This window comes from Poecile atricapillus, chromosome Z (assembly GCF_030490865.1).
Source record: "Poecile atricapillus isolate bPoeAtr1 chromosome Z, bPoeAtr1.hap1, whole genome shotgun sequence".
In the NCBI taxonomy this organism is placed as follows: domain Eukaryota; kingdom Metazoa; phylum Chordata; class Aves; order Passeriformes; family Paridae; genus Poecile; species Poecile atricapillus.
This window is the reverse complement of record NC_081289.1, coordinates 88211045-88226876: the sequence shown is the minus strand read 5'-3', so window position 1 is coordinate 88226876 and position 15832 is coordinate 88211045. Positions and strand designations below refer to the sequence as shown.

Genomic DNA, 15832 nt, shown 5'->3' with positions numbered 1-15832 from the left:
CCCAAGCTGTTATTGGAGAGCTGCTACATGAAGAGCTATGAAGATACATTACAGCCTCTGGTGTCTAAACCACTGTGAAAAAACATTTCCTCAGGTCTCCAAGTCCTTCAATAGGAAGCTTCCCTGAGTGCTGCAGACTCTCAAAGTCTATCTTAGTAAGACTGTCTACTATGGTTACAGAAACTGCCATAAATAAATTAAAATTCCTTCACTAATCATAGTCCTGCTAGGAAATAGCAAGAGGCCCTCACATGATCTCACACCATCAAGCAGGGATTTGATTAACTGAGTGCTTGACCTCTGATGAGTGGTTTCATCAGCTCTTTTTGGAATACTGGAAAATTAAATAAAAGCATGCCATTCTGACTGTAAATTGGTATCTTCTTACAAAATAAGGTATTTTGATAATAAACAACACTGGCCTCAGATTCTGACAATGAAAACTACAGAAATTGCAGGCTCATTAAGTGGCACTTAATCATCACACTTGAAGTTGCAAAAGGTATGCAGATAAACATATCTTTTTTTGAAAACAGAACAAAAACCCCCAAAATCCCACACTAACTTTGAACGAGTGCCCAAATGTTTTATTTTCCTCCAGATACAAGTAAAATCAGCTATTAAAATAATTTTGTAAAGCAAAACTGGACCTTAGTCAGTGTTGACCACTGGCAGCCTCAGAGATAGTTGATTTCTGGGCATTTGCTTAAGCCATCTGAATCAGTGCTGAGCATTGCAGACCACACATGGAACATATTTCCCATTTAAAACTCATATTTTTTAATTCAGAAAAAGAAAGATGGCAATCGGTTTTGTTCATTTTTCCTTTTTCTTTCCTACATTTCTGGTTTCGCTTGTTGTCCTTGGTCACATATGTAAAAAACAGCTGGAAAAATATTCTGAAATTCTTTTAAAGCATGTTTAACTAAGAAAGTTGTATTTTCCCTGATACAGTCCTCAGGTGGACTCATTTTGTCTTCATGAAAAAAAAAAACCTGCATGTATTACATTCAGTCAGAAACTCTGCTACCTTTTATCATCATTTCCTAACAGGATTACAATGCTCTCAGCACCAGAGCTATTATGAACTCAGAAAGGTTACAGCAGATATCTATTGCATTTCCCATTGTTCATGAAAATCAGGCTGAGGTTCATGCAGCAGAAGGCTGAACTGTGCAGAGCACAGACCAGCTCTGGCCAGAAGAGAAGCAGACGTTGGGGAGCTGGAAACAGAAGGGTCAGGCAGCTCCAAGAGGGGTCAGGCAGCTTCACAAGTCTCATGGACTTCATCTCAGTAGAGAGACTATAAGTAAAGAACAGCACACAAAGAGCAATGTAAGAGAAAAATACTTGTGGAGTGCTTTGAAATCTAACCTAGGCACATTGATTGAAAAAGACAGCAACTCAATTTCTATTTTCTGTGTGTACTTGCTGTCCTAATAATTTTGGAAACACTAACCAGATTGTAGACTCTTTGACTCTAGTATGAGATGAGTAAATTCCTTTTGTTTTCTTTGTAAATGTGCAGCAACAGGAAATTATTTCATCAGAGAATGCAATGAAACATCAGCAACTCACTAGAATTGTTTTTTTTAGCATTTATAGTAACATACTCTTTTTTGTGTGGGCTGCAGTTGGAAACACAAGCTTAGACAGGAACACAAACTTATGTCTATTCCATTTTTTTACTTTGTTCACAATAGCGCTGGAATCATAACTGTAAAACTTCTATGGCAGCTTCACTTGTCATCACCCAACACTGAGTGAGATCCAGATGAAATCTAGGTTACCACAACTCTTCTTTCCCATTCCAAATCCAAGTCTTCATGAGCTACTGACTGCTACATTAACCTATGTTCATGCATCTTCTGACATGCCTTCACAAGAGAACTGGCAAAATGCAAGAGAGGACAGGCAGGGAAAGGTTAAGAAGAATGGACAAATTCAGTATACCAACTTCCTGAATTTTTTTAAAACTGTTTTCTCATTGTATGAGATTATATGCTTCTATAATTAGAAATTCATAAATATTTAATCTTAACCTAAACGATATTTATTGAAATGTGGGTATTCTCAAATGTTCTTTCAGCTTATATGATGCACATTTTTAATTCCAGTGGAAAAAAGGCACTTGACATCATCAGGGCAACTCAACCTAGGGAAATATAAGGAAATTAGTGTTCTAAAATGGTTCTTTGAAAGATGCATACACAATTACACTGAATACATTCTTATTACAATGTATTCTTATTATTATATTACAATGAATAATTCTGACAATTTCACTTATTATTATTATACCTTGTTTGATTCTATCTTTGAGACACAGTGACCTTTCAATATGTGATTTAGGTTAGCAGACAATGGGAACTTTGATAGTAGTTACTGAGAGACCCGAACAGATGCACCTCATACAGAGCTCAGCCTACCCACTCATATAAGATCCTATCATGCCAGTTCAGTGAACTGATTTTTAGACAGATGAAACATTTGAATTGTATTATGAGGGTAGCATTGAAGTCATATAAATGAAAGCACATTTATAGTCTATTTTATTTTTCCTAATTGACTTCATATCTGCTGATATCTGATGCTTTTTAGGTCAGTCTGCTGGAGAAACAGCTGACAGCCTAAAGGACAAAATTTCTTACTGCAGATGAATTGAGGAGAACTTGTTCTCATGCAAGTATGAAGATGTCTGCACCAACTGAACTAGAATAAAAAAAACATTGCAGGAATGCGGAGATAATAATATTTCCTTTCCTCCCTTTACCCTTTCAAAGATTAGGATCAGAAAGAAAACATGGCAGTGAGACTTATCCTTTCTTTACACAGACCTTTGTTCAAGCTAGAAGGAAGCTGTGTTATGTAAAAACAAAGCCATCACCTTCTGAATGCTGCTCTGCCCCCCAAGGGTTGTGGTAGGAAATAGAAGACATAACTACAGCAATATGCACTTTTGTTAGGGTATATTGCATTATATTAGAAAGCCTTTTAAAGAAAAAAGTATACTAAACTATTTTAAAATGCCAGTTTATCCAACTTATAATACTAAATTTATTATATCACTGAATCCTTCCATTTCATAAAGCTTTTTAATTTAACAAAGTAACTCCAGAGTGATGAAGAACCTTTCACAGGGAATGAACAGGCTGCCCAATGAACTAGAATACAAATAACCATTAGGAGTGAACTCCTCAAATGGGGGTGGGAATAAGCCTTAGAGGAGACAGCATCCAAGCTCCTCTGTCTGAGGCTGCTCAGGTTTACCACTCTCACATCTCTGCTTGTCCCTGCTTTTACTCATTTTAATATTCTCTGATTCCGAATGCACTTGTCAACCTTTAAAGAGCTGTCAACTGTAATTATTGATGATAGCTGGAAGGTGTATTGAACTCCTCTGAAACAAACTAATTAAGACCAATTCCACTGACTAAAAAGCATGAACTTTCCCCATCTGTTATTACTGCTCTCCTCCTTTAATTAGAAAAAAACCCTATAAATGACTGAAGAGGGTATGTCAGTAGATCCACTGTTTACTTTTTGGAGGATTGCAAGCCAGCATGAAGACTGTAATGAATATAAGGAGAAGGAAAAAGAGAAATAAAGTGATATTGTGCCATGTGTAGCAGTTACTCAGTTTTTCCAGAAAGATGAACAACTGAATTCTTATCGCAGTGTCATAAATCTGATGCCCAGACTTTACATTCATGTCCAGGCTTCACCTTATTTACATTATTAATCAAAACCCTGTAAGGCACATATAGCAATTAAGGACAGACAATCTTCTACTCTGCATTAAAGAGATTATATGCACTGCTAAGAACCTTACTGCTAAAATGCTTGCAAAAGCCTCCTTATTTTCTACTAAATTTTGAAGTATCACTGAAGAGTTACCAAGCCATGCTTGGTGAACAAGTGTGGCTTTACAATTCAAGGCACTCATTACTGGCAAAGAAAGAATATTCAAAGAAGCAACTACTCTTAAAGAAAAGGACATGTTGCGGTTGGATGTCTTTAGGACCTGCCACTACACAGATATAGTTGCAGGTGTATGACAAGAAAGGTCTCCGAAACCACTACAGACAAAAGAGACATGGACAGGCTCGAAACACAACACCCTGAAGCAGGAAGACTGTTCTAGATAAAAGCAGCTGAGAATCATTTACAATGGAACAACCACCTTCCAAACTGGCTAACATTCCTGTCCATGGATTCTCAAAAACACTGAGTTTACCACCTATTCTTGAGAACACTACTTATAACAGCTAGTAACCATAAACAGAAGGTTTCCAAGCATTTGAAAGAAAACAAAAGCCAAAATCTCCAAACCACACCATGTATACTTTCAACACAGCAAATTGACCTTACCTTCAACAGTAAGCAGGTCAAGTTACTAATTAGCATCAGCAAACTAGAACATTCTCAGGGTAAATACATTGGACTAGAAATAAAATCAACATGCCAAAATGATCAATAGCAGCTATTGGGGCCATAAAACAGATGGAAGAATAAACACCTGAGTTATCTTTCTAGAAAAGAGTCTATCACAATACTGAGATGTGTACTCAGGTAGTCTGGCTATGGGAAGCAAAAGCAAGAACAGGATTTTCTGTTCTACTCAAGGTTAACATCTATGACCAATTCATTGTGTGGGAGAAAACTGAAGCTGGAGTTAAGATTTTGTATCCAGCTGAAACTATGCAGGGAATAAATCACAAGAGTAGCTATAAATGGGTTATTCTTTTATCCTCAACCAACATACCAAAACATTTAGTAAAATTATGTTCTTTGGTAATCTCCAACCTGTTAAATTGCAACTGATTTTAGTATTATCTATTTCCCCTGCCTGAATATTTTTGCTTCTCACTTAAACAGAAGAAAGAATAAAAACTTACTAGCACTCTGTTACCTCATTGTGAGCAGTACTTTCAGATTCCAGACTATTTATGGGATTGAGAAAAAAAAACCAAAAAACACCTGTTGCGAATTATCAAGACCACATAACTCAACACAAATACCATATCCTTATATGGATGTATTGGTAATTGCTTTCCACAGTTAGTTACAGTTCCTTTTTCTTAATACACATATTTTTTATGGTAGTATATATAGATTTACAGTCAAGAAAGATGTATGCTAAAAAACTGGGGGTTTTGGTGTACCGGGTACATGTATAAAATTACAGAGCTGGAATCAATCTCTCTTTCTCATACAATTTCTTGAGAAAACTAATAGAAGATACCTTTACCTATTTGACACAAACCTGCTTGATAAATAGAAACTGTGCAGTACAGGCAACTATTAAGTCCTATTATATATGAAAATGACTGCTGTGAAAAAATAAATAGCAAGTGGTAAAAGGATATTTCTTCAACAATTTCTATTTGATGGCCTCTTTAAAATGGCAAACTTCTTTCTTGTTCTGTCTCCCACCTATTCACGATGTGAATTACATGAGATACTTGTTCACATACTTGAGATTCATGTTTCTCTGCCTGAACCAAACCATGGCTGATAGTACAGCTGGGAAGAAATAAATTTGTTGAGAATATGACTTAGTATTAGAACATACACAATTTATTCTCAAACTGTCAAGCTTATCTGCAGCCCCATAAGGTTCTTTAATGGCTACTGTCTGCTCACAAAGTCAGGGAATGGAAGTACTTTCCAGTTCTGGGACAAAAAAACCCCGAAGAACTAAAAATTAAAAATTAAGGCCTCCTCTGATCAAGAAGAAAATCCTCAAATGGCCTGAATTCTTCCATCTCCAAAAAGTAACAACACAGAACACGTCTGAAGGTGAAAAAAAGAGAAGTGAACACACAAAATGTTGGTCATGTTGACAAAATCAAACTTGCAGGTGTTCATGTGACAATCAGTGATTAAGAGCATATTTCCTATAAGAAAATATATGGCCACAGCAGGTAACATTTCTGGCCGTAGTTTCAAAACAAGGAATTCGCTTCCATCTTTCCCTGCTGCCATGATGCCGGCACTCATGAGAATGAATCTACATAAAGAACAGTTTGGCTCTAGTGACGGCCTTTGGTGCAGTGTTAATGGCTCTCACATGAAAATGTTTCCCCTAAAGAAATAACATTAACCACACTGTAACTGATTTACAAGAGTAACATATGAAAATGGCTAATAAATATGGTTTGCAAAGTTCCAAGAGTTTTTTCTGGTGCAGAAAAAAACCCCCACATAATGACAAGACGTAAATAAATGGAATTTACTTCCTTCTTCCAGTTATTTTGATAGGTGAGAGCTTGGGACAAAAAACATTTGTTTTAATAATAAACCAGATAGATTCATAGAAGCTAAATCTAAGGCAACATGAATGAAGACTGACAGACACATAGAAGGAGATATTAAAGAAGTGTATTGGTTTAATCTTCTTCAGAATTAACATAGAAATATATGCCTCTTTGTAAGAACTAAATACATTTTATTTAGATAAAGATGTGCAATCAGAAAAGTATGATTCTCTACCATTGCTGAGAAACTAAAGAGACAATAGTAACAGTTATGTTCATTTCATAACTTCTGTCTACTGCAATTAAATCAGCTTGTGTATTAGCGGTATAATGAATTAGTACATTGATGTTAACTAGCCTGCAAATCATTGATTCTGAACTAATTGAGTTTCTGTCTTCTACAGTTCTTCACTGCTGTGGTAGATGATCAAGCAGTTCAGAGTTTGGCATAGTCTTTCAGGATCATTTCCAGTTTCTGACTCAGCATGATGTTCCCCTTCACTTTTAGTTTTCCAGAAAAGAATGCCTAAAAAGAACAGAAGAGGGGGGAAAAAAAAAACAACCAAACATTTATTCAATTTATTCAGCTGTTTACTCACAAACCAAAGAATTGCTAGAACAAAACAAGAAGCCAAAGAATGGTTGTTTAGCACTCAGGAGAAAGTCTGCAGTGCACAGTGCCTAATGGTTATTGGTTATCAGCAATAAACATTCAATTCTTATACATCCAGAATCAGATTTTTTTTTTATCTACAGTGCAGACAAAGCCAAGTCTGTCTCTCATGCACTCATGGGAAAAAATTAAATAAGATAAATACAAAGCAATTTCAGTGGCCTCTGTTCCCTTTCTACATGTTCCACAGAGGACTTCGCCAGGTCTAAGACAAATACTTTCACAGAATCTGATGGCAAAACTTCAGTAGTAAAGAGTAGTAAAAAACTCTGTTTACAAAAATAAAACTCCCAGCGTCATCCTCTCACTCTACAGATGTGCATATATCATTTTAAGAAATGAAAAAAAGGAATGAAAATGCTATATAACGAAAGTTAAAGACCTAAAGAAAATGTAAGCTATGCACTCAAATTCTTAACAAATACAAACATAAACCTGGACAATGTATTACACACATATCCCAAATAAATGCAATGGCTTTATACTTAGCATATTACAACAAACAGGAAATAAGCAAGGTTTTTTTGCATTTGCAAAGTCATAAATCAATCAGTATTTTCACTTCAGTGCTGGTATATTACATTTTTATTGTCCCTACTTCAAAAAGCTGTATTCCATGTTTCAATCTACTTTGTGTTTTTTTAAAACTAGTTTTGCTTTGCTATGGCTTCACAGTTTGAAAGCTCTTTGTAAAAAGTTCTTTAAATGCTGTTTTGCATAGTTCCATTAGCTTGAAATACATTCAAATAGAGAGAGCCAGCAGAATAGAATTTGAATAGATTCTTTGAGCTTCTTTAGATAGAAAACTTCACAGAAACTCAAGTGAAACACTAATGCCTAAGCATAGATGATGTTCCTGAATTGCAGTCTCTGTTCCTTAGCATTCTGATGATTATACATCAATATCTTGTTTATTTAAGTTTTATGCCTGCTGTATACAGAGTGTCACAAAGGGTTTTACTCATGTGGTATGTAAGACTCATAACAAACATTCACCAAATCATTAGTCTCCAATTTACAAAGTCTCCAACAACTTCTGCTTGGGATCAAAGAAGAGGAACTGTTTGATATATGATGCGCTTAATTAAAGTTTTCATTTGCTCAAGCTTTAATCTGTAAGCTGACACATTAAATTTAATTTACTTTTACACAAGGCATTTTTATAAATAAAATTAGTAGTTTAAAGCAGTTGATTACTCCAAGAAGCTAAAAGTGCAGACCCAGATTACAGACCTTCTTTAAATCTTTATTTCCCTGAAAAATATCCTGGTTTGGGTGAATTTTGACCATCTACATGCATACATTGTCTTGACACTTCTTTGCTGCAGTATGAGCAGTAAATCAGACCACTGCAACAAACATCAACTTCCTGCAACATGACAATCAAAACTGCCTGAATGACCAAACTGACAAACTTAAACTTGAAAATTGTATACAGTGAAATAGCAGGAAGTAAACAAACTCTTTACTTTGTATTGCCAAGCTTTACGGGACAGAATCACAGTATAGTCTGAGTTGGAAGAGACCCAGAAAGACCATCTAGTCCAACTCTAAAGTCAATGGCCCGTACATGTATTGAACCCACAGCCTTGGTGTTATCAGGGCCCTGCTTTAGCCCTTTGCTGTTATCTTTGTCTCCAGATGATAAAGATGGCATAAATGCCCCCTGATACTTTCTGGCTAATTCAGTATACTGATGTGCTTATACCTCATCTGACTCAGGTCTCCACTGTCAAAACATCCCAGGGTTTAGGATTTTAGAATGCAAACAGTCATGAACCATAGCTTGATTTAAGGGAAATAATATGTCTACATACATGAGAGTATGTCTGTGACACCCAGGCCTTTTGTGGCCATTTTACCTTTTGTGGGTTGATCTTTTGTTGTACCACATCCATGAAATCCTCATCTGAGAGAGTAAAGGTAGTATCAGCAGAACTTCTGGCAGGTCCTTGATAGACTGCTCCAGAGCCATTCTTTAAGTCAATTGCTGAGAAGTAAGAGCAAAGATGGTTTCATTTCAAACTAAAGACAAAATTTTCAGGCTTAAGAACCGTACTTTCCTTGCCTATTATTATAAAGCATCCAGTCTAAACATAAATCTTGAGCTACCAGCCACTTAGAAAATAAATGAGGTTTAATTCTTCTTCATCAATGAAAGAAAATGGAAGTATTCTTGTACTAAAGGGGAGGGTGTTTACATCAAGGACTTTAAAATTCCTGCAGAGATGGTAAAAACTATTTTGGAATGACACTGAAGATGCACAAGCTATTAATTGCACTTACTGCAAAAATGTTCAAGTTAGTAATAAAGCTCTAAAGCTCAAAACCAGCATCCTGTAGTCAGACAAGGCAAATGTAGTGCTGTTCAAACACACTGCTGCATTTTTCCTGGTCTGTCCCCTAGGCAATATAATATAGCCTATTCTGCTTCATGCAAGGAATGTTTAAAGCCTTGCCAATTATCTGTCTTTCTCTCCTGGAAAGACAAAAATGACTCCAAGTGTCTTTAGCTTCAGAGTATTCTTTTCCCATGCCAAATGACCTGCCAAAATAATCTATTACAAAGCTAACACCACCAGGTATTGTGTCATTTGTTTAGAAGAGTATTTTGACAGGATGTGCTCTTCCGAGTAATTCTCAGATTCTGCAAATTACTGTCTTTCCTTTACACCTTTGCTTCTTGATCCATCACCCACCCCCATCCCACACATTATTCATGTGGATATTCCTGTAATGACATGGCATCTCTAGTCACAGAATCATGGATGACAGTTGTTTGCTCTTCATGGACAAATTTTAAGGCCCCCTCCTAACCATGGAACCTTATTTCTATATAAGCTATCTTATGTACAACGTTTTTCCAAATAATTTTTTGACAGGGTAAGGGGAACTATAGAGACAGGGAATAGCTTTTTGTTCATTTTCTGAAATCTGCTTTAAGTAATATTTATCCAGTTACAACAAAACTAGAAGGGGACTTAAGTATACAATGTTTCTCGGTGAGAAGTGATATACTGGATTATTATTTTCCAGTTGATTTTATGATAAATTATAATTTCTGGAACAGATTTAATGCATATCATTAACTTCAAGCAATATGGGAAGAAATTAAAAGAGCTTACTGAGCACCAGATGAATTATCTGTACATTTGTGTATGTGGGTAGTGGCTGTGTAACATCCTTGTGACCCAAAACAGCTACTATATAGTCTAAAATACCTGAGCATACATTGTTCCTGCAGGTTACGCAGGCACAGACTATTATTAGGAAAACAAAAATAAAAAAAATCATCTACTGAATCATGAAATGAAAGCTACACACACAAACCAAAGTCTGAGAGTTGATACCAGCTCTCAGAGTTAAGTTAAGCTTAGTTAACCATGCCTAACTGTCCATGTGCTTTAAAAACACACCTCTAAGCAAATTCTGACAGTGTTAGGCACCATACCACTGTAGCCAAACCGCTCCCTTTGAGACAAACAGCAAGGTCAGCAAGCCCAACATATTAATTCACAAAACATAAACATGGTGTCTAGGATGCCTGTAGTTCCTAATCAACAGCTTTGAATTACTTCTGGAACTTAGGAATCCCTTTCTGTACTTCATTCTCCTGGCATTAATTTTTTTTTCTCTCCCTACAACTCCTACACTGCTCTAGAAAAGACACAGATACTGAAAGCCTGACATACCATCTCCCAAGACACAACTTCTTCACTAAGTACTGGCATAAAAGAATTTTGATATACTTTATTGGAAATACTCATCCATCAGTGTCACCAGTGTCAAGTTTAGTTGACAAAAATAATTAAATAGCTGTATTGGCTCAGAAAAGTTCTCACGATACCTAAGTTTTATTTTGAATATAGAAATATAATTAAAAGTTGCTACATTGTTGTACATTAAGATATTACTTAACATTATTGCAATCCTTGTTCTCCTTCTCCATTTCCTAACCAAATCCCAACACCTTCATTTACCAGTCAATACCTACAATTAATACTAACCTCTCAAAGCACAACCACACCTTTAACATTACATTATCATAATTACATAATCATGTAATGTTAACCCATAATCACAGTAAATCGTTCATGTTTACAGACTCACAGAGTCAGTAAGGTTGGAAAGGATCTCCATGATCATTGAGCTCAGCCTACACTGGTCACTACTTTAACAACTAGACCACAGCACTAAATGCACATACAGTAGGTTCTTGAATGCTCCCAGGAATGGTGACTCCACCCTTTCTGTGAAGAAATTTCTTCTGATGTTCACTATGAACCTCCTGTGGTGTAGTGTGAGGACATTTCTTCTTGTCCTGTCACTAGTTATGGAAGCTGCAGGAGAAGCCAACCCTCACCTGGCTACAGCCTCCTTTTGAGCAGCTGTACAGAGCAGCAAGGTCTTCCCTGGACCTCCTTTTCTCCAGGCTAAACATCCCCAGCTCCTTCAGCTGCTTCTCTCAGGGCTTGTGCTCCAGACCCTTCCCCTTCTCTGGACACACTCCAACCCCTCAGTGTCTTTCCTGAACAGAGGGGCCCAGAAATGGGCACAGCACTCAAGCTGTGGATGCTGTGGCTGCTGCCTTCTCTCATCTACTTCCTTCCCAGATCTGAAGAGGCTGAAGGACATTAGCAGGAGATGCTGGAACTTCTATCATTGACTAAGGCAGCAATGGGCTGCGGGGCCCGGATTGTTTCCAGCACTGTCAACTGCTGCATTTACCACAACAGCACAAAGCTATGCAAAAGTGACGAGTCAAAAAACTAAAACATAAGACAGAACAACTATATATCCAATTAAATAACAGAAAGAGGCCTACCAGGTAGCCCAAAAGAACCAGAAACACTGTTTGCAAAGGCCTGGGAGGCCCTTACAAAGAGAAGCCCAAAAAAAGATAGCTCATGAATTAATTAACATCAAGTCATGGCTTAAAACAAAACAAAAAACTCAGCCAAAATAATATTCTTCCTCACATACCAGTTGCTTCAGTGATAACTTGTCAAGAATTCTGACCATACACTGAAGTAGTATGTAATTTTAGCTACATGAACCAAATGGTGAATTTATTTTAATGTCATATTTTCCTTTTTGCTTTCTTGTAGCTATGTATATTATGAGATTGACCCTCCAAAATGGCAATTTTACTTAAAAAATCTAGAAAGGTAATTCAGAATTTATATAATCTAGCAGGATAACTTTTACAAAAATCATCTAAAATTCTTGTACACAGAAGATCAAATAATAACCACCAGGCTGAATTTAAATGTACAGTAAAGAAGTTCTACTGACTGAGTTGAGTAACGTTAAAATCTGAAGCACCTTGGAATACCAGTCAAAACAGTGACACAGAAATAAATTCAGACTATAGCAAAGGTAACAGCATACTGTCATCTTCAAATTTTAAGGTAAAAAAGTAATTTGCCAAAGGCTAACATTTCTAATTGTGTAAAGAAGCTTACATTACATTAACAACTGAAAAAGTCAAGCATTCAAGTAAGCAAATGGCATTGTCAGTGTAAAATATTCTGAACTGACTGTCATTACTCATCTGCATTACAAAAGCCTTTCTGATGACAATATAGATACCTTGTAAAGATCACCAAGTCAGAAATCTTTTGGATTATTCAGAATATCCTAACTGCAAGAAAGCAGTCTGCCTGTGAATGCAAACTCACAAACTACCATCTTCTTCTGCACTTACCATGGAAAATTAATTATACCAGCATCTGGTAGAAGAGACAGTATAAGATCATGCTCTTGAATACTGAATAATAATGTAGCATATGCAAACACACAAAAGTAATTAAGTTGGTGACTGCTCAAGAATCTCAAGTTCTTGCCTCTGGAAGGTCTTTTGTTTTGTTTTTGTTTTCACATGCTTTTTAATGGCAGGAAAGTGTTTTAAAATGTTCCAGAAATAAAAATTTCATCATGCAGATACATATACACCTTGCCATTAAAAATGTATCATTTTTAGACATCGACAATAGTAGGCTTTTGACTCATGCAAGGACAAACAGTGAAGTGTGACACTACAGTTGGCATAACTCCTAAAATTCTGCTAGTGAGTTTTCATAACAATTTTCATACTGACAATATGAAAGTCTAATATTTAGATGATTTGTAGCAGTTTAACTATTTTAGTACTAACTCCTGTTTTCTTCATCCAAGGCACACAAAAATATTCAGAAAACACAAACAAATACAGAAATAGGATGACTCCAGAAGTCCTTTCAAAATAAGTGATATATAAAGGAAGTACTACCATACCAATACTCCCAAAAGGAAAAGTAAACAATATTTTCTACAGACACCCTGCTGGATCACCTACATATTTACATTCAGCCTTACATATTTACTATACCACAAAGACTACAGTAATTCATAAAGTTTAAGGAACTGACCACACTGTAAAAATATTCACAGTAATTTCTCCCAGATTCTGGAAATGTTTCATTTCAGCTCTTAATAGTAGTCAGCAGTGGGAAATGTTTAAAATATTAGATTAGTTCCTCCAGCCTCCATCCCACAGGGAACTTGAAGTTTTTTGCCAAATTCATATAATAATACAGAAAATTTTTCCTGCAACAGAAGCAGAGGGAACAGGACAAACAAAAGCTATGTCTATTAATCCCTTTCAGCTAGAGACATATGGACAGGAAGAAAGCACTTCTTCCTACTGCTTCGGTACGAGAATCAGGAGAGGACAAAAGGCTGACTATTGATTTATTCAATGTAGGAGCGCTCTTTTGATCTGAATACAATAGCAGAAACATTCACCTGTTTCCTGTCTAATAAAATGTGGTCTCATGAGGCAGGTAAGGGCACTGCTCAGACCTAAATCTCTAGGTTTGTTTGCTCTGCATTCAACAATTTGCAGTTTCAGACTCTCCTGAGTGAGAAATTTTATTCATATCTTGAAATACCCCTCAGCAGATTTCTTCTCCATTGACTTGTCCCTCTATTCTCTGGACATATATAATACTAAATTTAGGTGATCAATAAAGGAATTCCAAAGTAAAAGTCAATGAACAATCAACCTGAAACAGTTTTCTAGTTGTTATTATAAATACGACCATCACTTTTATCAAATTTAATTACACATGAAATAGACAGGACTGCTGTGCAGTACAGAGTGATTGCCCAACACAAATTTCCACTTTAAGCATTCAGGAGTTTATGCACTTCTAATTATCATCTAAAATCGTCTAAAAATGTAAGCAAGAACACAAGTAAAACTTCATAAGTCTTCTCTCCAAGTTGTAACCATGTCCATAATTTAAATAACTTCACACAAAAATAGAAAACTGCAGAAAACAGAAATATTAAGAGCAGTAATGAATTTTAAGACAGAATATCTGAGTTGGATTATTCAGTATTTCCTTTGTCTCATTTTGATGTATAGGCAATCAGTTTACATAATCTACACAGGTATATTCAGAATATTTATTAACTTCAAATGAAAATCACTCTATTCCTCAAAAACTGATTAAAAAGCAAGGCAAGTAGAACACAACTATCCTGATCAATCTATGTATAATATTTTTCCTGAAATTTAAACAGCAGTCTTGCTACTCAGAATCTCTGCTGTTTAACATTAGGAAAGGATTAAGTGAAATTATAGGCTTCTAAATTGCTCATCTATAGTTTAAAAAAAGTCACAGTGTACAGAGCAAAACAGTGCAGACCTGATCTGACCTACCGTGAGTCTCCCCTCTCAGCCTGTCAAAGGGCAGCCCCTTCGACTGCATCACCCCCAAAACTCTTTTGACTACATCCAGCCAGTGAGACCAATCAAAAAGAACACTAAGCAACAGACTCGACCCAAAGACTTTCATTTCTCCACAAAAAGGCTGGGAAGTTACAACCTCACTAAGTTTTTTCCCTTTGGAAAAACTTCATACTCCATCAATAGAGAGTAGACATGTTAACTAAAAACAAAAAAAAAAAATTACAAATATAAAAAAAAAATCTATACATTTAATAAAATTAGATTTGGGGCTGTTTTCAAAAATACATATCTTTATAAAGAGAGCAAAGGAAAATTTAAGAAGGAAAGGTTTTTGAGGAAGCAGTTTTTCCTCCATCAGACCACTTCACATAATTCTATCATTCATTTAATCAGGAAAAAGTTCTGCTGTGACCCATTGCTATTACAGGCTTTAGTTTCTTGTCATGAACCAGTTCCATGTTTAAACAATGGGAAATCATGATTATGCCTCCATTAAACCTTGATCTCAGAAAGTTCAAATGGAAACAAATTGGGCTACATTTTCACTGAAGTGACAAGAACAATGCAGTAGAAATAATTACTTATTTGTTTTAGATCAGTTAGCATGTACATCACCAGCAGACTAATTACTGTAACACTCCTACTAGGCTAATTTAGCATGCTTTCCTAAGTGCAATGGCAATCCAATCTGGAAAATGTAAATAGAAATGAACTGAAGTTCTAAAGGATGATGTAGCCTATGCCAACATCTAAATAGGCAAGTTACCAGAAATGTGTTCCTAGAAAGGTTAGTAACTCCAAACTTTATCTGACCTCCTTGTCATTTGTCCACCCAGAATGCATTCAGACAGACCTGTAGGTCCCACTGCATATTCATCTACTACATTATGCTTAGCTCCAAGGTATCAAATTTAATTCGAATGACTACAATTAATCCCACTTCACTACAAAAATGAACCAGGGTATTCTATAAACACTACAACTTACTCCACTGCATTGCTGTTTTTCCATCTTTAGTGATGTCCCACTGGAATACGGCGCTTACTTTCTTTACCAATTCATTTCCCATCTCTTGTACACGACGACCAATTTCTTCAAACACAAGGTTACTCTGCAGCCCTTCAGCCTTAAAAAAAAAAAAAAAAAAAAAAAAAAAAAAAA

The 15832-nt window shown here is 36.0% G+C and overlaps 1 protein-coding gene across 2 annotated transcripts in view; it reads right to left on the bottom strand.

Moving 5' to 3' along the window:
• Positions 1-6368: 6368 nt before the first annotated feature.
• The window catches only part of HSD17B4 (hydroxysteroid 17-beta dehydrogenase 4), a 59194-nt gene continuing 49730 nt past the window's right edge, over positions 6369-15832 (bottom strand). For both annotated transcript variants that reach the window (XM_058825944.1, XM_058825945.1), the window contains exons 22-24: positions 15659-15797; positions 8796-8923; positions 6369-6786 (exon numbers count right to left, since the gene is read on the bottom strand). In XM_058825944.1, coding sequence (XP_058681927.1) covers positions 6697-6786; positions 8796-8923; positions 15659-15797 — 357 coding nt within the window. In that variant the 3' untranslated portion in view covers positions 6369-6696. The remainder of the gene's footprint in view (positions 6787-8795; positions 8924-15658; positions 15798-15832) is intronic.